Raw genomic sequence first — 23,197 nt, forward strand, 5'->3', positions numbered from 1 at the left:
CTCCAGCTGCAGGGGCTGCTCTGCTGTGGGGGGAGAGGAGGTCAGGCCCTGTGGGGCGGCAGCCGGAGATGCCGGGGACAGGAACGCTGCAGACTCACCCGCAGCCGGGCCCGGCAGGCTTCCAGCTGGGCAGCCGCCTCGGCGTCGGAGCCGTCCAGGCACAGCAGCTCCCTGAACGTACTGGCGGCTTCAGCGTAGCGCTGGGACCCGGCAGAGAGGGGCTGAGCTCCTGTCGGCTGCGTGGGCCCCCCACCTGGCCAGCCCTGGCACCCGGCCCCTTGCTCCAGCCCACGCAGGGCTCTGCCTGGTGCCGATGGCACCCCGCAGCCCCCCGCCCAGCCCCAGGGGCACCCCATGGCCCTCGCCCAGCCCTGGCACCCCACAGCCCTCTGCCCACCCCGCAGCCCCCAGCCCTTCCACCCCTGGCACCCCACAGCCCCTGCCCAGCTCCGGCACCCCACTACCCAGCCCTGGCCCCCCACCCAGCTCCACCGGCACCCCGCAGCCCCCCCGCCCAGCCCCAGTACCTCCAACCCCCGCAGCGCCTTGCCCTTGCGGAATAAGCCTTTGGGCCAGCCGGGCTGGAGGCCCAGCGACACCTGCGCATCCCTGAGTGCCTCCTCGTAACGCTGAAGCTTCTCGTAGCAGTAGGAGCGGTTCCCAAAAAGCCTGCGGGGAGAGCAGGGTCACTGCTGCCAGCGACGGGCAGCCCCTGGGGAACGCAGCTCCCCAGCCCCGCCGCTCACCGGTGCTCCCTGGGGTTCAGCTTCACGGCCTCCGTGAAGGCCTGCACCGCCTCGGCGTAGCGGCCCTTCTGGGCAGCCTGGTTGCCGCGGCCTGCAGGGAGAGCATCACCCACTGCCGACCCCTCGAGCCCGGCTGGGGAGCAGAGCCGTGCCCCCCGCCCCCAGTGGGGACATGGGCATCTGCTAGGGACGAGCAGAGGAGAGTGGGGCTGCGGAGGAGACAGCGGCTCCACCGTCACCCAGCCGCGAGGGGAAAAGCGACTCAGGGACAGCCCAGGGCCACATTGGCCCGCAAAGAGCCGTGCCGGCAAGAAGCCCCATCACAAACCCCCCTGGAGCAGAGCTACTCACAGAGCCGGGAAACAGCAGGGCAGAGCCACCACGTGCCCACCCCCTTCCCTCGCTGCCTGGGGGGGCCTGAGGCACTGACCTGCGAGAATCAGGCTCTGCTCCACCACACTCATGTCCAGGGGTACAGGCTCGGGCGCCTGTGGGGCGGGCAGGCAGGGCAGTGAGGGCTCGGGCGCCTGTGGGGTGGGCAGGCAGGGCAGTGAGGGCTCGGGCGCCTGTGGGGTGGGCAGGCAGGGCAGTGAGGGCTCGGGCGCCTGTGGGGCGGGCAGGTCCCTCCCCAGGGCCCCGTGGGCTCCAACTCACCTTCCCCGGCACCCTCTTGCCTGGCTCCGCATCGTCCATCCTGGCCGGCTTCTCCTTCCCAGGCGGCAGCAGCTTCACACCCGCTTTCTGCCGGGCTTTGAAGACGAAGGTGCAGCTCAAGTCCAGCTCATCCTGGGAGAGGCAGGGTGAGCGAGGCGGGCAGAGCCCCAGGCCCGTCCGCAGGGCAGACCCCGCGCCAGGCTGGCACCAGAACCAGGAGCCCTCACCTCCATCTCCTCTGCCCTGGCCTCCCGGCCTCCTCCCTCCTCTCCAGAGGAGGCTGTGCTGTCCCGGACACATGGGGAGGGGCTGGGGCCCGGCCAGCCCTCCTCCTCCTCAACATTGCTGTTTTGGGAGTGCCCGGTACCCGTAGCACCGCTCGGGGACGAGGTGCTCTGGAAGGAGAGAGCAGGAGTGAGACGGCAGCCGGGGCATCTCTGCCTGCCCATCCCTCTCCCCACAGCCCCAGGCAGCTCTCGCAGCCACAGCGTCCTGCCTTTGGAGACTCACAGCACCCCCGAAGGCAGCACGGAGACTCAGAGGAGCCCCGAAGGCAGCACGGCCCGGCTGCCGCAGCACCCACAGCCAGGCTGGGGCGAGGGGCCGGTGCGGTCACTCACCGACTTGGTCTCCTGCTTGTTTTTCAGCTCTTGTCCCAATTTTTCTCGTTTCTTCCGGTCTTTCTGCTTCTGCATGCCGGAGAAAGCTGTGAGCAGGCGCCAGGCAGAGCAGCGCATCCCCACACCCGGCCCCACGCTGCAGCTCTGCCTCAGCGCTGCTGGGGGGTGGGAGCAAGCCCCGGGCTGCCCCCTGAGATGCGCTTCCCCCCGCCCAGGGCAACAGCAAGGCTCAGGAGGAAGGGAAATGCGGGCAGCTGCCCGCACACTGTGGCTGGCATGTCGACCCCCTCCCCAGGGTGCACCCACCTTCTTCTTCAGCTTCTTCTTTTCCGCCTTCTTCTTCATCCGTTCCTCCTCCGCCACCAGCTCCCGCGCGTTCCTCTCCGCTTCCTGGGGGAGCAAAGCCGTGAGCCACGAGTGCCTGGCACCGTGCTGCGGCCGGGAGAGCGGGACGGCCCTGGGCACGCTGACAGCAGGGCCGCCAGCCCCCTGCATCCCCCGGGGAGGTGGGAAGACAAGAGGGACTGGAGAACGTGACATGGCTGGAGCCACGGGGAGCAGAAACGGGCAGCAGACAGGCAGGGAGCGTCCCCCTCACCTCGGCCGTAACCTGGTGGCTCCAGGGCACGGGCAGCCTGTGCATCTTCAGCTCGAGAGCGCTCTGGAGGGGGCAAGCGGGCAGAGGTTCCTCGGGCAGAGGCTCCTCGCACAAGAAAGACTTCTTGAACCCACAGAAGTTGTAGGGGGAGTCGCTGTCCTCGCTGGAAACGTCCCAGTGCTGGCTGAAGCCGATCCGCTCCTCCTCCTCGTCATCCTCCTCCTCCTCGCTGGACCCCTCCCGCCGGCTGGGGCAGTACCAGAAGCCCGGGCCTGCGCAGGGAGAACCGGGGCCGTCAGCGGCAGCTCCCAAGCGCCGGGACCCCCGGCAGCCCCCACCCGCCCCCGGCAGCCCCCCGCCTGGCGACTCCTCCCGACTCACCGCGGCCGAAGGCGTCCCGGGCCCCGGACGCTTCCCCCATCGCGCTGCGGTTCGCCGGGCGGGAGGCGGCCTGCGGCGGCACCGGCAGCTGGAGCGGCGGGACCGGGCCGGGGGAGGCGGCCCCAGCCGCCCCCCGGAGCCAGCCCCCAGCCCAGCCCCCACCGCCCCCGGGCCCCCACGTACCTGCAGCCAGCGGCGCTCGGCCTCGGCAGCACCGGGCAGCCGGTGCCGGGGACAGAAGGGCGCTGCGGGGAGCGGAGCCGGCCCTGAGCCGTCGGAAACGAAACCGAAACGCAGCGGCGGGGCCGGGCTCGCCCCGCCCCCCGCCCTGCCCCGCCCCACCGAGCACCCCCAGACCCGGCGGGCCGGCTCACAGCGCGGCTCCCACCGCTGCGGGACCCAGGCCCAGCCGCCCCGGGACCCGCCGGCCCCGCCCCGGGGACCCTCCGGCCCCTCTCCCCGGCTCCCCCCCGCCCCGTACCGCCGCTCCAGCCGCCGGGGCCGAGCACGCAGCCCCAAGGGCAGGCGGCGGGGGCGGCCCCGAACCTGGAGGCGCCCCGGCCCGGGGGTCCCGGGTCCCGCGTCCCGCCCACCCCCCGCATCGCCCCAGGCCGCCGCCGCCACCGGACGCGCCGGAAGTGGGGCACGGCGCGGACCGGAAGTGGGGCGCGGACCGGAAGTGGGGCACGGCGCCGGCTGAGGCTGCCCGGCCGCCATGTTGGGTGTGGGCGGGACGGCGGCCCGTGAGGCCCGCGCCGAGCAGCACCGGGGCTCCGCGTCCCCTCCCGCCGTCCCCGCCTCGCCTCAAGCCGCGGGTTCGGCCGCATCCCGCTGCTCAGCCCCCCCCCCCCCTTCACCGGGCACCGCGGCGCTGCCCTCCCAGCAGGTCAGCCCTGCCCGTTCCTCCGGATTAGCGCGGGCGCGGCCTAAGCCTATTTCCTCCCGCCACCCCCGGGGAATGGCCCAGCATGGAGGACGGCGGCCCTGAGCGTCGCGGCGGGGAGCCCTGCCTGCAGGTGAGGCCCCGAACGGACAAGGGCACCCGCGGGAGACGGCCCCGGCGTCCTCAGCCCGGGGACACCGGCTGGGCCCCGGGCCGGGCGGCGGCACCGGGCCTGAGGCCGCTCTCGAGGTCTCCTTGACAACGCCCCCCGCCCCGAGGACGGGGCGTGGTCTGACGGGGGGCGTGGCCCCGGCGGGGCGACTCGGCGCTTGCCAGCGGCGAGGGGCGGGGCATCTTCCCGGGTCACGCCCCCCTCTCCGGTAACCCCGCCCCTTCGCCTGTAGCCCCGCCCCTGCCCCCCGACGGGGCGTCCTGACCCGTCCGCGGTCCCTCGCAGGTGGGTGAAGGCGATGGCGCCGGTCTGAGCGGCCTCATCCTCCTCCTCCTGACGGCCCGCCCGCCTCTGCCCGCCCCGGGGGATGGGGCTGCCCGCGGGGAGCCCGCCGAGCCAGGTGAGGGGCTGGCCCAGGCCCGGGGGGGCAGAGCCCGGCCGTGGGATGGCCCCGGGGGAGCTGATCCCCCCCATCGCCCACGGCCACCTGGGTGCCAGCGGGGAAACCCGGGTGGGGTACGGCATCCTCAGCGGGGTGGGTGGCTGCAGGGGCAGGGCAGGTGGCAAGCGCTGGACAATTAGCGCGTAATTAAGATGTAACAGGTACGTAAGTGTCGCTGGCAGACGGCAGGAGCAGCCTGGCAGCCCGCTGGGACGGGTCCTGCGCCAGGAGGGGCCGGGGGCTCCCTGGGGTGCCCACGGGGGCTGCGGGTCTCAGAACCAGCGCTGGCAGGGCCGGGGCGGCTGCAGAGCGGCGTGGCTGTCCCGCCGTCCCCTCCGGGCGCCGGGACAGTGCTGGGGTGACCGCGGGCAGGGGCTGCCCCCCGCATTGCCCCACACCGAGGGTCCTCGCCCCTGCAGGCAGCAGCTCCCTGGGGGGCCTGGCCCGCTCCCTGCAGAAGGCAGAGGCCATGCTGCGCAGCTGCGTCAGCCCCGGCCTGCGGCGCCTGCTGCCCCCGCGGCCCCGCGAGCGCGGCTATGACAGCGGCGAAGATGATGATGAGGAGGAGGAGGAGGAAACACCGGCCCTCCTGGCCTCGCTGGAGCAGAGCTTCCTGGGGCTGCACCGCTGCCTCTGCGTCTGGGAGGACCCCCGCACCGAGACCTTCCAGGGCCACGTGCGGCCCCAGCCCGGCGACAGCACCGGCACCGCCGCCTTCTCCTACCACCCCGTGCACCCACGCGTGGCCGAGCGCGGTGCCGCCCTGCACGCCCTGCTGCAGCACCGCCACCACCTCCGCCTCGCCCGCGACTATAGCCGCCGGCTGAAGGCCTCCTCCGACTTCCTCCGCCGGCTCCTGGCGCTGGTGGAGCAGCCGGAGCTGCCGGTGGGGGAGCTGGGGGCTGCCCTGCCGCTGCGGGGGCTCTGCCAGGAGCTGAGGACACACGCCGGCCACTGGAGCGGGCTGCGGCGGCGGATGCGCAGCGACCCGTGGCTGCGGCCGCTGTTGCTGCGCAGGCATGAGTCAGTGGCGCACATGCGGCGGGCGCTGCTGCTGCTGGCGCTGCATGCCACGCGGCTGGCTGAGCGCCACGCCGAGGCACGGCTGCAGGGGCTGGCGCGGGCCGGCCCCACTGCCGCCCCTTCGTCGGCGCTGCTCTCCGACCTCTTCCAGGGCCTGGAGATCTACAACCGGGTGGTGGGTGACCTGGCCCTGGAACTGGGCATCACCGGCCGCCTGCCCGCCAGCACCGCCGGCTGCCACGGGGCCACCGGGCACCGCTCCCACACCTTCTCCGTGGCCAGGGTGCTGGGGATACTGGCGGCTGAGCGGGGCCGGCTTGCGGCCGAGCGGCTCCAGCCCCTCCTGCAGTCGCGGGATGGGGGCGGTGGGACAGAACGTGTCTGCTGGGAGGACGCCGCAGTGCCTTGGCCCCTGCAGCGCGGTGCCATGGCGGCAGTGGACGCGGGACCCTCTGGACGGGAGGAGGCACCGGGCCTCACTGGGGAGCTGCGGGCGCTGTGCAGGGAGGACGAGGAGCTGATGGGCCTTGTCCTGGGGGAGCTGGTGGCCTCCGCCGACAGCCTCTGGCACCACGTCCTCCGCGGGCCCAAGCAGGAGAAGCCGCCGGTGGCAGTGGAGAGCCCCGATCCCCTGGAGCCGCCGGCAGCCAGCCTGGGCACGGCCGCCGGGCCGAGCTCTGCCGGCTGGAAGTCAGTGCGGTGGCTGGACGCCTCCCGCGCGCCAGCGGCCGAGGCCCTGCACACCCAGTACCGCCCGCTCTTCTGGGGGGCTGCCGGCGCGGCGCTGGGGCACCGCCTGGGGCTGCCGCCCTGCGGGGCGAGCAGCGCTGTGGCCGCTGCGCGGGAGCTGAGCTGCGCCCTCGCCCAGGGTAGGTGGGGGCCGGGGCGGAGGGCAGCGGGGGTGGTGGCACCGAGGAGCGGCTCCCCGGGATCCCTCCGGTGCCGCCGCGGGGTGCGCTGGCCCTCACGCCCCGTCCTCCCGCAGCCCTGGTCCCCCGGGAGTGCGAGGAGGAGTTGGGGCGGCTCTGCCTACGCCTGCTCTGCTGGGGTGTCCTCCGGAGCTGGGAGAGAGGTACGGGGCATGGGGTACGGGGTACGGGGTGCCGGCAGGAGGCTGCCATGAGGCTGCTCACCGGTGCCCCCCCCGCAGACTTCGCCTGCGCCCTAGGCTCGGGTCTGTCCGACAAGTGCTCGGGGGAACCGCTGCCGGCGGCAGAGCCGGTGCGGAGCAGGACGGCGCAGTGCCTGCAGCAGCTCTACCCAGCCCTGGCCTTCGCCCTGCGCTGCCTGCGGCCCCTGCCCGCCTGCCTGCCCGGTGAGTGGGGCCTCGGGGGACGGGGACGGGCATCCCGGGGGTCCCCTCTGGCCTGACCCTCGCCCGCCGGGTGCCGGTCCCCACCACGGCCCCCGTGACCCCTCTCATGCCCTGCCTCCCCCAGGCCGCCCGCCCGGCTCGCCCTGCCTGCGCCTGCAGGTGCTGGGCCGCTGCCTGGCCACGGCGCAGGCTGCCTGCTCCTGGCTGACGGGCAGAGCCTGCCGGTACCTGGCGGCCTGGGCCCTGCCCCAGTTCCTGCTCGTCACCCAGGGGGACCTGCAGGTACGCAAGGGCAGGGGACGGGGACCGATGTGTGGGGCTGGGTCCTGCCCCGGGGCAGGGGGGTCAGCCTGCTCCCTGTGGAGGCTGAGCTGAGGCTGTGGGACTGGGGCTAGCTGTGGGGCTGGCTGTAGGACTGGGGGCTGGCTGTGGGGCTGGGACTGGCTGTAGGACTGGGGGCTGGCTGTAGGACTGGGGGCTGGCTGTGGGGCTGGGGCTGGCTGTAGGACTGGGGGCTGGCTGTGGGACTGGCTGTGGGGCTGGGGCTGGCTGTAGGACTGGGGGCTTGCTGTAGGACTGGGGGCTGGCTGTGGGGCTGGGGCTGGCTGTAGGACTGGGGGCTTGCTGTAGGACTGGGGGCTGGCTGTGGGGCTGGGGCTGGCTGTAGGACTGGGGGCTTGCTGTAGGACTGGGGGCTGGCTGTGGGGCTGGGGCTGGCTGTAGGACTGGGGATGGCTGTGGGGCTGGGGCTGGCTGTGGGGCAGGATTCCTCTCTCCCCTCTTCCCTCCAGCTGCTGAAGATGGAGACGGACAGGCTGGTGGTGCTGGTGAGTGGGACCTTCCCGGAGCCCGGAGACACCCCCCCGCCGCTGCCCCCTGCCCCGCTCTCCCACCAGGAGCGCCAGCTGTGCCAGCAGATTCGCTCCACGGCTGCCAGCATCCAGGTATGGCCCGACCGCGGCAGGCGGGACATCCAGGAGCCCACTGGAGCCGTGCCGTGCTGTGCCGGGAGGGGCCCGGTGGTTCAGCTCCGGCTGGGCACGGCCAGGGGAGCCGCAGGGTGCCGGGGACCCGCCGTGCCACCCCGGCTCCCCCCACTCTGCCCCCCAGCTCTTCTCGGGGGATGTGCTGAAGATGTTCTCCGCCAACTGCAAGCGGATGTCGGCCGAGATCTTCGACCAGACCATGCCGCTGGGCAAGCACTGGAGGGTCGGCCTCCGCGCGGGTGGGTAGGGGTGCCTCGGTGCTGGGCCGGACGGTGGGCAGCGCCGCGGGCAGGGCTGAGCGGGTGTCGTGTCGTCGTCCCCGCAGACCTGCCCAGCTCCCCCAGCGCATACGCGGCGGCGGCGGCCCAGGCGGTGCTGGGCCAGGTGCTGCAGGGCGCCCAGCTCCTGCCCCGCGACGCCCAGGCGCCCGCCCTGGCCCGGGTGACCACGGCTTTCCTGGAGGCCTGGATGGATCACATCCTGGCCCAGAGGATCAAGTTCAGGTAGCGGGCGGTGGCGGTGGGGCTGGGATGGCGCCGGCAGTGCCGGGGGGCGGCCGGGCTGAGCGCCGCCGGTGCCCCCCAGCCTGCAGGGAGCCTTGCAGCTGCGGCAGGACTTCGAGCTGGTGCGGGAGCTGGTGGGCTCGGAGCGCTACGGGCTGGCCCCCGAGACCCGGCAGTCCCTGCTCTCCCTCCGCGTCTTCCAGCAGATGGACGGGGCCATCCTCTGCCTCCTGCAGCAGCCCGGCGGGGCGGCCGGCGGGGCCCCCCGGCCCTGGCACTCCCTGCACCGCTGCTGTGAGTGAGGGGGGGACGGGGACGGCCCCTGCCTGCCGCGCTCGGCTCGTGGTGGCCACCCTGGGCTGCCAGCGGTGCCGGTGTTGGGGAGCGAGCCGCCTCTTGGGGAGGCGGAATCCCCGGCACAGACGGGGGCCCTCGCCACCCCTGACTCCCGTCTCCTCTCCCCGGCCAGGCTCGGACAACGGTGCCCAGGCGCAGGAGCCGGGCACCGGCAGCCTGCATGGCCTGGAGACCCTGGAGGCAGCGGCGGTGGCGGGGACCCCCCAGTCCGCTCCCGGTGCCGATGTACCGGCGCGGCTACGGAGCGGCATCCCCGAGTCCTACCTCTCGGGCAACCAGCAGCAGTGGCTATCGCTGCGGCTACACCGGGCTCGGCGCTGGCGCGTGCCAGGCCTGCCCTGCGTCGGCAACAGCCCCGACGCCTGACGGCACGTGGCGGCAATAAAGCACGGGCTGAGCCGGGGTCCCCGTGTCTGTCCCTGTCCCTGTGTCCGTCCCTGGCTGTGGGTGGGAGCAGACCCGGGCACCCCCGGCACTCCTGCCTGCTGCTGCCTGCGCCCGCTCCTGCCTGCGGCATGCTCTGACCGGTCCCGGTCCCCGGTGGGGTGGGCTCTGACCCGTCCCGGTCCCCGGTGGGGTGGGCTCTAACCGGTCCCGGTCCCCGGTGGGGTGGGCTCTAACCCGTCCCGGTCCCCGGTGGGGTGGGCTCTGACCGGCCCCGGTCCCCGGTGGGGTGGGCTCTGACCCGTCCCGGTCCCCGGTGGGGTGGGCTCTGATCCGTCCCGGTCCCCGGTGGGGTGGGCTCTGACCCGTCCCGGTCCCCGGTGGGGTGGGCTCTAACCGGTCCCGGTCCCTGGTGGGGTGGGCTCTGACCCGTCCCGGTCCCCGGTGGGGTGGGCTCTGATCCGTCCCGGTCCCCGGTGGGGTGGGCTCTGACCCGTCCCGGTCCCCGGTGGGGTGGGCTCTGACCGGACCCCGACCCCCTGCCCGGACCCCGCGGCCCGGGCAGGGGGTCGGGGGCCGGTGTTACCGGAGCCCCCGGTGCGACTACGGCTCCCATGATGCCGCCGCTCCCCTTCACTTCCGCCGCGGGGCGGGGTCGGGCCGAGCCGAGCGCCCCTTCCCGGTCCCGGTCCCGGTCCCCGGTGCCCGGTGCGGCCCCGGTGCCGCCCGCCATGGCCGTCCCCGCCGCCGAGTTGGGCGCCGTCGACCGCGTCCCCTTCGCTACGGCAAGTAACGGCACCGGACCGAGCCCCGCACCGAGAGACACCCCCCTACCACCCCCCCCGCCCCGGGGGCTGAGCCCCGCTTGGGACCGGGACCGGTGCTACGTGCGCGGGGCGGCACCGGCACCGGCGGGGGCGGGGGGGAGTCGGTGGGGCTCGGGGGTCCCTGCAGGGCGGGGGGGCCCGGGGGAGGCCAAGGGGCGCTTGGGGGGGGTCAATGCAGTGCCAGGGGAGGCTGGGGGGGGGGGGGGGGGGTCCCGGGGGGGGCCGGGGGTCTTTGGGGGTCCCGGGAGAGGCTGGGGGTACATGGTGGGGTCCCATGGGGGTCCCAGGGGTCTATGGGGGTCCCGGGAGGGGCTGGGGGTACATGGTGGGGTCCCATGGGGGTCCCAGGGGTCTGTGGGGGTCCCGGGAGGGGCTGGGGGTACATGGTGGGGTCCCATGGGGGTCGCAGGGGAGGCCAGGGGTACATGGCAGGGGTCCATGGGGGTTCTGGAGGAGGCTGGGGGTCTACGGGGGTCCCGGGAGGGGCTGGGGGCACACGGTGGGGTCCCATGGGGGTCCCATGGGTCTATGGGGGTCCCGGGAGGGGCTGGGGGTACATGGTGGGGTCCCATGGGGGTCCTGGGGGAGGCTGGGGGTCTACGGGGGTCCCGGGAGGGGCTGGGGGTACATGGTGGGGTCCCATGGGGGTCCTGGGGGAGGCTGGGGGTCTGTGGGGGTCCCGGGAGGGGCTGGGGGTACATGGTGGGGTCCCATGGGGGTCGCAGGGGAGGCCGGGGGTTCATGATAGGGGTCCCATGGGCATCCTGGGAGAGGCCAGGGACACATGGGGGTCCCGGGGGAGGCCGGGGGTACACAGCGGGGTCCCGGGGGAGGCTGCGTCGCATCACGGTGAAGGTGCCCGCGGTGCGCAGGGCCCCTGCCCGGCGGGCGCGGAGGAGGAGGAGGAGGGCGACGAGGAGCTGCTGGGGGCCGAGGGTCCCCGCGCCTGGACCCCCCAGGAGAAGCTGTTGCACGAGGCGCGGCTGAAGGCCAAGGCCAAGCGGCGGCTGCGGCGCACCTCCTCCCGGGACTCGGCCCGCGAGTCGCTCTCCGAGGGCGCCGAGCCTGGCCCCGAGCCCAGCAGCCCCAAGGGCAGGGCCCACGACCGCAGGTCCCGCATGGGCAAGGGCCGCGGGCTGCCCAAGAAAGGTGAGGGGCGGCGGCGGTGTGGGGCAGGGCCCCTCCTGCGTCCCGTGGGGCTGGGACCCTGCATGACCTCTCCTGCGTCCCCCATGGGGCTGGGACCCTGTATGACCCCTCCTGCGTCCGCCATGGGGCTGGGACCCCTCCTGCGTCACCGTGGGACTGGGACCTTCCATGGCTCCATCGCTCCCCGTGGGGCTGAGACCCCTCCTGTCCCCGCCATGGGGCTGGGACCCCACATAGCTCCACCACTCCCCTCCTGCAACCCCCATGGGGCTGGGACCCCTCCTGTGTCCCCGTGGGGCTGGGACCCTGCATGACCCCACCACTCCCCCGTGGGGCTGGGCTCCCTCCCAGTGCCCCAGGCACAGTCCTCGCCTGGGGGACCCCCACCGGGAGCCTCGCTGCCCCCCGCCACCGAGCCCCCGCTCACCCCACACCTGCCCAGTGTAGGCGGTGCTGGGGGCAAGGGCGTGTGGGGTGCCCCCGGCGTGGTCTACGGCTACCAGGAGCCCGACGCCCGCGACCCCAACTACGACGAGGCAGCTCAGGTACAGCCCCGGCCCTCCCCCCCAGCCCCGAAGCGTCCCCCCCCCAGCCCCGAACCGTCCCCCGCCCTCGCGGGCAGCCCCTGCGGGGGCCAGCCGGCTGCGGGCAGCGGTGCAGGCAGGAGCGGCATCATCCCGTCCGCGCAGGGGGACACGGTCTACGCCACCGTGGTGCCCGAGCTGGAGGAGGGGGAGCTGGAGAAGAACGTGCAGCCCATGGTGCTGGAGTACTTCGAGCACGGGGACACCAGCGAGGTCATGGTGCGTCGGCGCGGGGTGGGCTGGGGTCCTCGGGGAGGGGACAGGGGCCCCTCGGTGACAAGGACCCTCAGGGATGGGGCAGGCTGGGATGGGGTAGGGTCCCTTGGGGGGGTATGGGGGACCATTGCTGATGGGGACCCTTCGGGAAGGGGCAGGGGCCCCTGGGGAGGGGGGGTCCCGTGGTGGGGGGGACCTTCAGGGGGGTCAGGCTGGCGTGGGGGAGAGAAAGGGGGTCCCTGGGGGAGGGGACAGGGGCTCCTCGGTGACAAGGACCCTCAGGGATGGGGCAGGCTGGGATGGGGAAGGGTCCCTTGGGGAGGGGCTGGGCATCCCGTGGTGGTGGGGACCTTCAGGGGGGCCAGGCTGGCGTGGGGCAGGGAGAAAGGGGTCTCTTGGGGCTGAGGGGGTGTCCCTGGGGGAAGTCAGGGGTCCCCTGAGGCGGGGCTGGGGGTCACCTGGGTCGGGTGGCAGAGGGTGACGTGCCGGGCGCAGGAGCTGCTGCGGGGGCTGAACCTGGGCAGCCGTCGGCACGCGGTGCCCTCGCTGGCGGTGGCCCTGGCGCTGGAGGGCAAGGCCAGCCACCGCGAGCTGACCTCCCGCCTGCTCTCCGACCTGGTGGGCCGCGTCGTCACCCCCGAGGACATCGCCTGGGCCTTCGACAAGATGCTGCGGGACCTGCCCGACCTCATCCTCGACACCCCCGAGGCCCCCCAGGTGTCGGCAGGCGCGGGGACGGGGATGGGGACGTGCCGGGGGGACACGGCTGTGCCGAGGGATGCTCTGAGGGGAGGTGGCCACGCTGGGGGGATGCTCTGAGGGGACACGGTCGTGCCGGGGGGAGTCCACGGCCGTGCCGGGGGATGCTCTGCGGGGACGTGGTTGAGCTGGGGGGGCCATGGCCGCGCCGGGGGATGCCGGGCGGCTGCGGGGTGCGGGCGGGTGGTGGGGCCAGGCGCGGCCGAGCGCTGACGCTCTGTCCCCAGATGCTGGGGCAGTTCATCGCCCGGGCGGTGGCCGACCACGCGCTGCCCTTGGATTTCCTGGAGCGCTACAAGGGGCGCGTGGACTGCGAGCACGCCAGGTAAACGCCGCCCTGGCCCCCGCCGCCCTCCCGCCCCGGCGCGCCGCCCTCACCCGCCTCTCCCGCAGGGCCGCCCTCGACCGCGCCGCTGTCCTGCTCCGCATCAAGCGCGATGTCAACCGGCTGGACAACGTCTGGGGCGTGGGGGGCGGCCAGCGCCCCGTCAAGCACCTCGTCAAGGAGGTCAGCACCCGGCCGCCCTCCGGTCCTGCCACCGCCTCCCCCAGCCCTGCCCATGGCCTGGCCCCCCGGACGCGTCCCCCTGTTCCGTCCGTTGTCCCTGCACACCCCCACCTCCGGACATCCTCTCGCCGCGTCCCTTGGGGCGTGACCCCGGACGCGGTGTGCCCCCAGACACGTCCCGGTGCCCACCCAGGGCAGCGGTGACCCCCGGCTGTCCCTGTGCCCCCCCCCGCATCAGGACACCACCCCCGCCAGCCACACCTCAGTGTCCCCACGCTGTCCCCCTGCCCCACTGTCACGTCCCTGCCGCGCCGCGTCCCCGCGCCCCGGCTCCAGCCGCCTCTGTCCCCAGATGAACCTGCTGCTGCGGGAGTACCTGCTCTCCGGGGAGGTGTCGGAGGCCGAGCACTGCCTGCGGGAGCTGGAGGTGCCCCACTTCCACCACGAGCTGGTGTACGAGGTGAGGGCTGGGGGTCCCGGGGCTCCGGGGGGGCCCCCCGCGGCCCCGCTGACGCCCGCTGCCCGCAGGCGGTGGTGATGGTGCTGGAGGGCTCCGGGGAGGGGCCCGTGGCCATGATGGTGACGCTGCTGAAGGTGCTGTGGGAGACGGGGCTGGTGACGCTGGACCAGATGAACCGGGTGAGCACGGGGTGCGTGGTGGGGGGGGGCAGTGGGCAGCCCACCCCGGTCTGACGCTGCTCTGTGTGTGCGTCCGCGTGTCCCCGACCCCCCCCAGGGCTTCCAGCGGGTGTACGAGGAGCTGGGGGACATCAGCCTGGACGTGCCGCTGGCCCACGGCCTCCTGGAGCGGCTGGTGGAGCTCTGCTTCGACCGCGGCATCATCACCAGGGCGCTGCGGGACGCCTGCCCCGCCAGGTACCGGCACCGGGGGGGGGGGACGGCGGTGGGTGGGGGGACACACGGGGTGTTGTGCCCCCCCCTTCATCCTCCTCCTCCTCCGCAGGGGCCGGAAGCGCTTCGTGAGCGAGGGCGATGGGGGACAGGTCAAGCAGTGAGCGGGGCCGCCGCGGGGTGCTGCCGGCCATCGGCCCCCCGGCAGGCTGGCGGCTGGGGGGGGCCCAGGGCCTGCGGTCCCCCTCCCTGGGGCAGGGGGGGCCCCCCCAGCTGCTGCCCCGGGCCCCCCGCCCGGCTGTGGGGGCCGGCTACGGGACACAATAAAGCGGCTTCTAAGGACGTGCTGAGTCTGGGCTGTGTGGGGGGGGGACACACACACGACCCGGGAGGGGCCTCGTCCCCGCGGGGCCTCGTTTGGGGGGGGGGGGGCTGCGCTGTCCCGGGGGAGGCCCGACCCTGCGGTTTCCCCTCCCGCCCGCGCGGGGGCGCCGCCGCCTCGCCGCCGTCGCGCCGTGATGACGCAAGCGGCGCGACCGGGCGATGGCGGGCGAGCGGCGGCGACGCGGCGGGGAAGGGGTTCGGGAACGCGGGGCCCGGGAACGCGGGAACCGGCGGGAACGGGAGCAGCAGCAGCGGGGACCGGGCCGGGGGCGGACAGCGCTGGTGGTGGCGGCGGCGGCGGTGGCGCTGGGCCTGGCGGCGGCGGCGGCTGAATGGAGCCGGTGGAGCGCGGCCGCCCGCCTCGTTACCCCCCACCCCGCTCCCCCCGCGCTTCTCCCCGGTTCTACCGGGCCTCTCGCTTCGCCCCATCGTTTTTGGGGCACTTACCGGCCTCACGTCTACTTCGGGATGAAGACGCGCAGCCCACGGGCTCTGGTTACCGGTGAGGGATAGTGGGGCGGGAGCGGGGGCAGGCCGAGCCCCGGGGCAGGGCGAAGCCCTGCCCCGGGGCTCGGCCTGCCCCGCTCCCGCCCGGTGAACGGAGGCTGAACCCCCCCCCCGCGGTGTCCCCAGGGCTGATGTGGCTTCAGCAAGGCGAGGGGGGAGGCAGCTTGCGCCACACCTGCGAGCAAAGCGACGGTCTGTCGCGCTACGGCTGGTTGATGCACGACGGGGAGAATTTCGGGGTGCAGGAGATCCGAGACGGGGGCTTGTTGTTAAAAACCGAATTCGTTAAACGACCGGGAGGGGAACACGGAGGGGATTGGAGTTGGCGCGTCACCGCGCGGATGGAGGTGAGGCGGCGGAGGCGGGGAGGGACACGCTGCGTGTGCCAGGCAGCCCCCCCTCGCCTTCCTCACACGTCCCCCCCTTCCTCTTCCTCCGCAGGGCGCAGGCGGCCCGGCCCCCCTCCTCTCGCTCTTCTTCTACATCGCCACGGACGGGCAGGGGACGCTGCGGCCGCACCTGGAGAACGGGACGCGTCTGGCCGCCGTGACGGGGACGGCGGAGGAGCTGGGAAGCTTCACCCTCACCTTCCTCCGCCCCACGGCGGAGAGCGGGGAGGACCCCAAATACGCCAGGTGCTTCGCCGCAGCGGCCCCCCCCGGCCCCACGTCCCCTCCCCGTCCCCCCTGACGCGTTCTCTCTCTCTCCCTTCGCAGCTACAACTACCTGGAGGCGGCGAGCCCGGGGCTGCACCGCCTGACCGAGGCGGTGCGGAGCAGCCTGAGCAACCGTTTCGTCTTCGCCCCACCGGGGGGGCCCCGCCGCCGCTTCTTCGCCGTCGACACCTTCGGGGGGCTGCCGGGGGAGCCCCCGCGCGGGCGCCTGCTGCTGCACCAGGTGACGCTGGAGCCGCCTGCTACGGTGGAGGTGACCTTCGAGTCGGGCAGCGCAGCGGGCCGGCCCGGGCGGCTGGCGGGGGGGGTGCTGTCGGCGGCGCTGGCGCGGCACGCGGCCGCCTTCGAGCGGCGCTTTGAGGAGACCTTCGGGCTGGGGCGCAAGGGCTTCCCCCCACCGCAGCGGCGCTTCGCCCAGGCCGCCCTCAGCGACCTGCTGGGAGGGGTGGGCTACTTCCACGGGCACTCCCTGGTGCGGTCCCCGCTGCAGGAGCAGCCCGTGCCCGCCCCCGCCGCCGCCCTCTTCACCGCCGTCCCCTCCCGCTCCTTCTTCCCCCGCGGCTTCCTCTGGGACGAGGGCTTCCACCAGCTGCTGCTGGCACGCTGGGACCCGGCCCTGAGCCGCGAGGTGATCGCGCACTGGCTGGACCTGATGAACGCCGAGGGCTGGATCCCGCGGGAGCAGATCCTGGGGGAGGAGGCGCGGGCCAAGGTGCCCCCCGAGTTCCTCCTGCAGCACAGCGAGACGGCCAACCCCCCCACGCTGCTGCTGGCGCTGCAGCAGCTGCTGCCCACCGCCCCCCTGCCCTACCTGCGCCGCCTCTTCCCCCGCCTGCGCACCTGGTACGACTGGTACAACCGGACGCAGGCCGGGCCCCTGCCCCTCACCTTCCGCTGGCGCGGCCGCGACCCCCAGCCCGAGCGCTTCCTCAACCCCAAGACGCTGGCCTCGGGGCTGGACGACTACCCGCGCGCCTCCCACCCCTCGCCCGAGGAGCGGCACCTGGACCTGCGCTGCTGGATGGCGCTGGCCTCCCGGGTGCTGGGGCAGGTGGCCGAGCGGCTGGGCGAGCCGGCCGGGCCCTACCGGGAGATGGAGCGGGCGCTGAGCGACAACGGCCTGCTGGACCGGCTGCACTGGGCCCAGGAGCTGGGCGCCTTCGCCGACTACGGCAACCACAGCGCGGCGGTGGGGCTGCGCTGGCAGCCGGCAGCGCCGGCGGCCCCGGGCCGGCCCCCTCCGGCCCCCCGGCTGGTGCGGGAGGTGCGGGAGGCGCCGCGGCCCCGCTTCGTGGGGGCCCTGGGCTACGTCAGCCTCTTCCCGCTGCTGCTGCAGCTGCTGCGCCCCGACTCGCCGCGGCTGCCCGCCGTGCTGGCCGCCATGCGCAGCGAGCGGCAGCTCTGGACGCCCTTCGGGCTGCGCTCCCTGGCCCGCGACAGCCCCCTCTACATGCAGCGCAACACCCAGCACGACCCCCCGTACTGGCGCGGACCCATCTGGGTCAACATCAACTACCTGGCGCTACGGGCGCTGCGCGGCTACGCCGACGCCGAGGGGCCGCAGCGGGAGCGGGCGGCGGAGCTTTACCGCGAGCTGCGCCACAACCTGGTGGCCAACCTGTACCGGCAGTACGCCGAGAGCGGCTTTCTCTGGGAACAGTACAGCGACAGCACCGGCCGCGGCCAGGGCTGCCACCCCTTTGCCGGCTGGTCGGCGCTGGTCGTGCTGGTGATGGCCGAGGACTACTAGGGCCACCGGCAGCTGCCGGGGTTGGCCAAGGTGCAGGCAGCTGCCTGCGCAGCCAGCCCTGCTCGTTTTTCTCAGGTGCGGGTGGAGGCGCAGAGCCCACCTCCTCCCCCAAAATAAACCTCCACCACCGTGGCCTCTTGCTGCCTGTGTCGGGGGGGGGTCCCAGCTCCATCCTGCCCCAGTCACCCCCTCCCTCCCCCCCGTGACACAGGGCGGGGGCAGCAGCCCCCGTGCCGTTGGGGGTCCCTGCCCCCCTCCCTGTGGAGTTGGGGGCACCCAGCTCAGCCCCAGAGCCCCCCTACCTCGGTGCCCCCCCCAGCAGGCGCAGGGCTGCCGTACTTCCACATCTCTTTAATGGTGAGAGAACGCTACGTGAACTGCCCGTCCCCGGCGGAGATGGGCCCCCCCACGGGCAGCAGCACCAGCAGCGCGGGGGGGACGGGGCAGGCGTGGGGCCCCCGGTGGCTGCGGCCCCTGGAAACAGTTCTTGGGGAGGGGGCTCTGGCGGGGCCACACCGAGAGCGGGGCCGCCCTGGGGCCCGGCTGCGCCGCACGAGGTGCCGGACACGATGGGGCGTAGGGAGTGGGGGTCAGTCGGGGTGAGGGCCCCCCGGGGGCTCCGCAGCGAGAGTCCAGACCCCGGGGACACGGCCCGAGCCCCTGGCAGCGGGCACACGGGGGGGGGGGGGCCCTGCAGGGGCCGTGCCCGGGCCACGGGGCAGCACCAGGAGCGGGAGGGAGGAGGCACGCCCGCCAACGCGCTGCCCGTCCCGCTCTGCCCGCGCCGGGCGCCCTCTGAGCAGGGGGGGGTCGCACCCACCACGCCCCCACGGCTGCCCCAAGGCGAGGGGGGCAGAACGGGCCGGGCCGGCACAGCCGCAGCTCAGCCAGGCCCTTGGCTCAGCCACCTGCCCCCACCGCGGGGCCGGGCAGGGGGAGCAGGCAGCCGGACGGGGCCAGGCAAGCTAGCAGGCAGCGGGGAGGCCAGGGCTCAGCCGGCGGGCACGGCTCAGACGGGCAGGGGGGGCGAGCCGGGCCCCTCGCCGCCCCCCTGGCCTGGCAGCCCGCAGCGGGGCGGGGGCGCGGGGCCGGCTTTGCCCAGGAGGTGGGTGCCTTCACCCTCGCCCTCCTCCTCCTCCTGGCAGCGCCCCACCTCGATGCCGGAGTCCCCCGTCAGGCGCCGGTGCCGGAAATGCTCGCCGCCACCGCCGCCACCTTCCTCCTGGGCGGCACCGCCCTCCTCCTCCTCACCCTCCTCGATGTCGGAGCAGGGGTGGCAGTCGGCCTCGAAGAAGTCCACGGTGGAGGAGAAGAGGGTGTGCTTGTGCGGGGCCTCGCGGGCCGGCGCCTCCTCGGGGGGCAGCTCCCAGCTGGCGCCGGTGCCGGTGCTGCTGGTGCCGCCCTCCTCGCTGGGCGTGCTGGCCCGGCTGCGCTCCGTCTCATCCGTCACCTGCACCGAGAGCGAGGTGCTGCTGGGGGACGTGGCGCAGCTCGACTCGCAGGAGCAGCTGGTGTAGTTCTCCGAGCTGGGCGAGAGCGTGAGGCTGCTGGAGCCCAGGCGGCTGCGGGGCCCGCTCAGCTGGGCCAGGATGGCGCTGTAGGGCGGCGGCGGCGTGCTGGGGCGGTGGGCCACCTCCTCGTAGGCAGGCAGCTTGAAGGAAGCCAGCATCCCTGCGGGGAAAGAAGGGGGGGGCACGGGTCAGGGTGGCCCCCCGGGCCCTGTCCCCAGAGGGGATGGACCTGGAGCCTGCAGCCTGGCACAGGGCCCCGGGACAGAGCCAGGGTGGGGAAATGGGGCTGGGGGGGGACCCAAAAGGGGCGGTGGGGGACCCAAAAGGGGCCGGGGGGGGCCCCTCACTCACTGAGGTCCATCATGGAGGCGGGGTAGTTGCAGGCACCGTGGTAGGCGATGAGGTTGATCTCCCGCTGCCGCTGCTGCTGCTGCAGGCGCAGCTTGGCCCGGCGGTGCCGGTAGGCGCAGCAGCAGCTGAAGAGGATGAGGATGGTCCAGAGGAGCCAGAACCCTGCAGGGAGCGGAGCGGGTTCACCATCCCCTCGAGCCCCCACTCCCGCGGGGGACGAGGCTGCAGCCCCCGACCCCCCCCGAGCCGCAGGGCCCCCCCGGGGCCCCTGACCCCCCCCGGCACTCACACCACAGCTCGTAGTAGTAGGTGCAGCAGCCGGTCTCCCCGCAGCAGTGCCCCGTCTCGCACACGTAGGGCTGGTTGTTCACCCCCGGGCAGTACTCCCGGGCCTGCGGGCACAGCCACACCGTCACACCGGCCCCGGCCCCGGGGGAAGGGGGGGCCACGTCCCAGCCCGCCGGCAGCGGGTCCTGCCCGTCGCCGGTCCCCGGCCGCCCCCCCGCCCCGCCGCGGCCCTACCTGCTGGTGCTGCCGGCCCAGCAGCGCGGCCCAGGCCCCCTCGGCGCCCCCGCTCCCGGGCCGCTCCATGGCGCCGCCTACAGCCCGCCGCGGCCCCGCGCCGGCTCGGCCGCCCCGGCCCCGGCCCCGGCCCCCGCCGCCCGCAGCAGCAGCCGCTGCCCCGCCGCCGCCGCCGCCGCCCCCATCCCGGCCGCCCGGCCCGCCGCCGCCGCCCGGGCCGCAGCCTCCGCCGCCGCCATCACGCCCGGGCCGAAGCTCCCGCCCCCTGCCGCCGCCGCCGCCCAATCGGCCGCCGCCTCGCCGCCGCCCGCCAATCGCCGCCGCCGCCGCCGCCCTGCCCCCGCCAATCGGGCGCCGTCTGCCCGCGCCTCACGCCCAACAACAGAGACAAAGGGACCGAGCCCCGCCCCCGCCGGGATTGGCGGCCGCCGCCACCAACCGGAGGCGGAGCCCCGCCCCCCGGCCTTGACTGACGAGGCCGCCGGCCAACGGCGGCCTCGCCCCGCGCCGCCGCGCCCGACGGAGGGGCGCGGCCGCCCCTGGCTGGCCGGGGCCCGCCCCCGGCTGGCCGGGGCCCGCCCCCGGGGCGGGCGTTCCGGAGAGCGTGGCCAACGCGCGGCGCAAGCACGACCCGGGCGCGCGATTGGCGCAGCGGCCGACCAACCAGCGCCGCCGCTCTCTGCCGGGCAGGGCCCCAGCCAATGGGCGCTGCCTCAAGGCGCTTGCCGGTGCTCCGCCCCCTGGGCCCGCCGGGCCGGACTGTACCATAAAGGACCCGGCGGGGGGGGGGGGGGGGGGGGGGGAAGACACGGACGGGACGGTACAGGGACGGGTTGTACCACAGCGCTCCCATTGGGGGGGGGGGGGGGCGGTCTGTCCCATAGCTCTCACTGTGGGGGGGGGGGCGGGCTGTACCACCACACTCCCGGGGGGGTCGGACTGCCGTTCCCCCCCTCCAGCAGACCCACACACGGCTCCATCACCAACAACCTTTAATCACCTTCGCGGCCCCGGGCGGCGGCACCACCGTGGACCAGCCCCGGCCCCGCCCGGCCCCCCCCCACCGCCCCGGGCCCCCCCTCAGTCCCCGCTGGGGGCACCCCACAGCCCCAGCCCTCCTCTGTCCATCGTGGAGGGGCCGGGAGGGTCCCAGCCCACCCCGGGCCCCCCCCGGCCTACGCCGCGGCCTCCTGCAGCTGGAGGTTCCTCCTGTAGCAGGCCAGGCTGCAGAGGGGCAGGCCGGTGCGGGAGCAGGAGTAGCGCTTGTGGTTGGAGCAGCCGTCGACGCCGCAGAGGACGGGCGGGGGCACGGCGGGGGCCTGGGCGGGCAGCAGCGGCAGGGCCATGCCCGCCGGGAAGGAGACGGTGATGCGGTCGGCGGCGTTGCAGTAGTGGACGACGGGGCAGGGGGCCTGCTTGGCCTTGCGCTCCCGCAGCGTCTTCACCTTGGCCTTGTTGGTCTTGGTCAGGCGCTCGATGGTCTGGTTCTTGTTCTCCTCCGCCTTCTTGGCCGCCTGCAGGCGCCGCTTGCGGGCCCGCTCCTCCCGCTTCACCAGCATCTCCTCCGTCAGCTCCTTCGCCTTGTAGCCCATGGGCAGCTCCAGCAGCGGCTGGCTCTGCTGCTTGTGCAGGAGGGCTTTCTGCGGGGGCACGGGGGGCACCGTCACAACCCCGGCCAGGGCCCTCTCCGCCCCTCCGAGGGCTCTGACCTGGCCCCCCACCAGTTCTGGGGGGCTCTGCGGCACCCCGTCTCACCTGAGCAGGCAGCAGAGCCAGCCCGGTGCTGTGGCCACCGGCCCCACGGCCCTGGCAGGCCGGGCTGCACCCCTGAGCCCTGCCCCAGGTGGCTCCGTGGCCCCCCCCTCACCTGTCGGGCCGTCAGCAGGGACTCGTCCACCTCTTTCTTGAGCTCTCCGTTGTCATCCAGCTCGCCCTTCTCCAGGGCATCGAGCCAGCGCTCTTCCTCTTCCTCCTCCTCCTCGCGGGCGGGAAAGCAGCTCTCCGAGTCCAGGTCTGGCAGGGGCGAGGGGTCCAGGTTGCTGTCCTCATCTGGGCCAGGCAGCGGGGCAGGGGGAAGAGTCACCGGTGGGGGGGGGAACGGGACAGTCACCCCATCCTGGGGTCAGGCCGCCCCCGAAGCCGTGACGGGGCGACTCACGCTGCCCCGGGCAGCAGGGCCAGGCTGCAAGAACCGTCCCCGTCCCCTCCGCAGGGCACCGGGTGCTCCCAGCCTGCCCCAGTTTCAGCTGCCCCCACAGCCTGCTGAGAGGTGGCCAGAGCATCCCTGCGGGGCCCCCCTCCTGCTCCAGCCCCCCCTGAGACTCCCCAACCCCCCCCCTCGGAGCCCCCTCTTCGTCCCGGCACTGCCCGCCGCATCGGTGCCGCTGCCCCCCGGGGCTCACCCAGCCAGGCCCGGTACTGCTCGATGGGCACCCCCTCCGTGGGCTCCTCCTCCTCGTCCACCACCATCAGCGGGGAGGGCGAGCGCGGCGCCTCGGGGACCACCGTGAAGGTGGGCACGCTGCGGGGAGAGAGCGTGGGGCAGCCGGTGAGGCCGGGACGGGGTGCGGGGGGACCCGCTCCCGGCCCCAGCGAGGCCGGGAGGTGGGGAGACGCGTCCAAGCGAGGACCGCGGTGCCTGGGGGGGGGGGGGAGAGACCGGCGGTCCCCCCCCGCCCCGCCTCGGCCCCCCTCACCTCTTGGTGCCCAGGATCTGCCCCCCCAGCTTGATCTTCAGCTTGAGCTGGGGCTTGCGCAGCCCGGCGGCGGACTCGGGGGCCGGCGGGGGGGGCGGCCCCGGCGCCTCGTGGTGGTGCTTCTTCTTGTGCTTCTTCTTGTGCTTCTTGTGCTTCTTCTTGTGGGAACCGTGCCCGCCGCCCGCCTCGGCCTCCTCCCCTGCGGGGGGGGCACAGCCGTCAGCCCGGCCCGGGCACCGACCCACCACCGGGCCCGGCCCCGGCGGGGAGCGACAAGCGGGGCCGCGGCTGCCAGTCCCGGGCTGCCCCGACCGCGGCCCGGCCCGGGCCCCTCACCGTGCTCGCCGCTCTCCATCCTGCCGCGCCGCCAGGCCTTGCTCATCCGGCGCTGCCGGTGCTGGTGTCCCGCCGTCTGGGGGAACTAATTCCGCGCGGACCCACTTCCGCCCGGCGCGGCGGAACGCACCCAGGGCGGGCGGGCGGAGGGGGTGGCGCCGCCGCCGCCATCTTTGAAGTGGGCAAAAGGGAGCGCTGCCCGGGCGGAAACCGCCGCCGCGGGCCCAAAGGGCCCGCGGCGGCGGTTTCCGCCCCGGGCAGCGCGTGCAGGCGGGTGCCCGCGGGCGCGCGCTGCCGATCCACACGTGCGCGCACGCGGCAGCCGAGCGTTAACTGGCACGTGGACACCGCCCCCCCCCCCAAACACGACCCCACACACCCCCCCCCGCGCCGTCCCCGCAGCTGCGTGCGCTGACTCGGGCCATTGTCCCGCCCGTGCCAGGAGCTGCCCGGTACCGGCCCCGTTCCGGCCTCCCCGGTGCTCCCCGGGGCGCTCCGCGGCCCTGC

The 23,197-nt window shown here is 74.8% G+C and overlaps 6 protein-coding genes across 6 annotated transcripts; 3 read left to right on the forward strand and 3 right to left on the reverse strand.

Annotated features, from left to right (window-relative positions):
- Nucleotides 1-41: 41 nt before the first annotated feature.
- On the reverse strand, nt 42-3,039 carry TTC31 (tetratricopeptide repeat domain 31). Its single transcript, XM_059817825.1, has 10 exons — nt 3,000-3,039; nt 2,619-2,890; nt 2,327-2,410; nt 2,021-2,089; nt 1,628-1,795; nt 1,401-1,532; nt 1,177-1,234; nt 747-837; nt 528-669; nt 42-200 (listed from the first exon to the last, which is right to left on the reverse strand). Exons 1-10 carry the CDS (start codon nt 3,037-3,039, stop codon nt 42-44), a joined length of 1,215 nt encoding a protein of 404 aa, XP_059673808.1.
- Nucleotides 3,040-3,967: 928 nt separating this feature from the next.
- CCDC142 (coiled-coil domain containing 142) lies at nt 3,968-9,046 on the forward strand. The gene is made up of 11 exons (XM_059817826.1): nt 3,968-4,015; nt 4,340-4,461; nt 4,923-6,388; nt 6,505-6,591; nt 6,670-6,834; nt 6,959-7,116; nt 7,626-7,778; nt 7,945-8,059; nt 8,146-8,323; nt 8,406-8,617; nt 8,793-9,046. The coding sequence occupies exons 1-11, from the start codon at nt 3,968-3,970 to the stop codon at nt 9,044-9,046; spliced, it is 2,958 nt and encodes a 985-aa protein (XP_059673809.1).
- A 749-nt stretch (nt 9,047-9,795) lies between these two features.
- Nucleotides 9,796-14,123, forward strand: LOC132317042 (programmed cell death protein 4-like). Its single transcript, XM_059817829.1, has 11 exons — nt 9,796-9,849; nt 10,764-11,040; nt 11,488-11,585; nt 11,730-11,843; nt 12,336-12,557; nt 12,827-12,924; nt 12,993-13,107; nt 13,460-13,567; nt 13,636-13,746; nt 13,844-13,983; nt 14,072-14,123. Exons 1-11 carry the CDS (start codon nt 9,796-9,798, stop codon nt 14,121-14,123), a joined length of 1,389 nt encoding a protein of 462 aa, XP_059673812.1.
- A 583-nt stretch (nt 14,124-14,706) lies between these two features.
- MOGS (mannosyl-oligosaccharide glucosidase) lies at nt 14,707-17,274 on the forward strand. Its single transcript, XM_059818146.1, has 4 exons — nt 14,707-14,845; nt 14,977-15,197; nt 15,292-15,485; nt 15,567-17,274. The coding sequence occupies exons 1-4, from the start codon at nt 14,812-14,814 to the stop codon at nt 17,272-17,274; spliced, it is 2,157 nt and encodes a 718-aa protein (XP_059674129.1). The 5' UTR covers nt 14,707-14,811.
- Nucleotides 17,275-18,283: 1,009 nt separating this feature from the next.
- Nucleotides 18,284-19,727, reverse strand: WBP1 (WW domain binding protein 1). The gene is made up of 4 exons (XM_059817980.1): nt 19,659-19,727; nt 19,426-19,528; nt 19,137-19,298; nt 18,284-18,945 (listed from the first exon to the last, which is right to left on the reverse strand). The coding sequence occupies exons 1-4, from the start codon at nt 19,725-19,727 to the stop codon at nt 18,284-18,286; spliced, it is 996 nt and encodes a 331-aa protein (XP_059673963.1).
- Nucleotides 19,728-20,819: 1,092 nt separating this feature from the next.
- On the reverse strand, nt 20,820-22,751 carry INO80B (INO80 complex subunit B). The gene is made up of 5 exons (XM_059817982.1): nt 22,691-22,751; nt 22,355-22,553; nt 22,061-22,179; nt 21,526-21,707; nt 20,820-21,298 (listed from the first exon to the last, which is right to left on the reverse strand). The coding sequence occupies exons 1-5, from the start codon at nt 22,734-22,736 to the stop codon at nt 20,834-20,836; spliced, it is 1,011 nt and encodes a 336-aa protein (XP_059673965.1). The 5' UTR covers nt 22,737-22,751; the 3' UTR covers nt 20,820-20,833.
- Nucleotides 22,752-23,197: the final 446 nt, after the last annotated feature.

Source organism: Gavia stellata, chromosome 5 (assembly GCF_030936135.1).
Source record: "Gavia stellata isolate bGavSte3 chromosome 5, bGavSte3.hap2, whole genome shotgun sequence".
NCBI lineage: Eukaryota > Metazoa > Chordata > Aves > Gaviiformes > Gaviidae > Gavia > Gavia stellata.

Bases quoted from the DNA above. Each gene is read 5' to 3' on its own strand.
- LOC132317042 (XM_059817829.1), top strand. From the start codon at position 9,796: ATGGCCGTCCCCGCCGCCGAGTTGGGCGCCGTCGACCGCGTCCCCTTC. The intron at 13,747-13,843 runs GTGAGCACGGGG...GACCCCCCCCAG, and splicing joins CGCTGGACCAGATGAACCGG to GGCTTCCAGCGGGTGTACGA. The intron at 13,984-14,071 runs GTACCGGCACCG...CCTCCTCCGCAG, and splicing joins CGGGACGCCTGCCCCGCCAG to GGGCCGGAAGCGCTTCGTGA.
- MOGS (XM_059818146.1), top strand. From the start codon at position 14,812: ATGAAGACGCGCAGCCCACGGGCTCTGGTTACCG. The intron at 14,846-14,976 runs GTGAGGGATAGT...CGGTGTCCCCAG, and splicing joins CCCACGGGCTCTGGTTACCG to GGCTGATGTGGCTTCAGCAA. The intron at 15,486-15,566 runs GTGCTTCGCCGC...CTCCCTTCGCAG, and splicing joins GAGGACCCCAAATACGCCAG to CTACAACTACCTGGAGGCGG.
- TTC31 (XM_059817825.1), bottom strand. From the start codon at position 3,039: ATGGGGGAAGCGTCCGGGGCCCGGGACGCCTTCGGCCGCG. The intron at 1,796-2,020 runs GTGAGTGACCGC...CTCTCCTTCCAG, and splicing joins ACAAGCAGGAGACCAAGTCG to AGCACCTCGTCCCCGAGCGG. The intron at 1,235-1,400 runs GTGAGTTGGAGC...CCCGCCCCACAG, and splicing joins GCAAGAGGGTGCCGGGGAAG to GCGCCCGAGCCTGTACCCCT.
- INO80B (XM_059817982.1), bottom strand. From the start codon at position 22,736: ATGAGCAAGGCCTGGCGGCGCGGCAGGATGGAGAGCGGCGAGCACG. The intron at 22,180-22,354 runs GTGAGGGGGGCC...CTCTCCCCGCAG, and splicing joins CAGATCCTGGGCACCAAGAG to CGTGCCCACCTTCACGGTGG. The intron at 21,708-22,060 runs GTGAGCCCCGGG...TGCCTGGCCCAG, and splicing joins GCAGTACCGGGCCTGGCTGG to ATGAGGACAGCAACCTGGAC.
- CCDC142 (XM_059817826.1), top strand. From the start codon at position 3,968: ATGGAGGACGGCGGCCCTGAGCGTCGCGGCGGGGAGCCCTGCCTGCAG. The intron at 4,462-4,922 runs GCTGGCCCAGGC...TGCAGGCAGCAG, and splicing joins CCCGCCGAGCCAGGTGAGGG to CTCCCTGGGGGGCCTGGCCC. The intron at 8,060-8,145 runs GTGGGTAGGGGT...TCGTCCCCGCAG, and splicing joins GAGGGTCGGCCTCCGCGCGG to ACCTGCCCAGCTCCCCCAGC.
- WBP1 (XM_059817980.1), bottom strand. From the start codon at position 19,727: ATGGAGCGGCCCGGGAGCGGGGGCGCCGAGGGGGCCTGGGCCGCGCTG. The intron at 19,529-19,658 runs GTAGGGCCGCGG...CTGTGCCCGCAG, and splicing joins TGGGCCGGCAGCACCAGCAG to GCCCGGGAGTACTGCCCGGG. The intron at 18,946-19,136 runs GTGAGTGAGGGG...CTTTCCCCGCAG, and splicing joins CGCCTCCATGATGGACCTCA to GGATGCTGGCTTCCTTCAAG.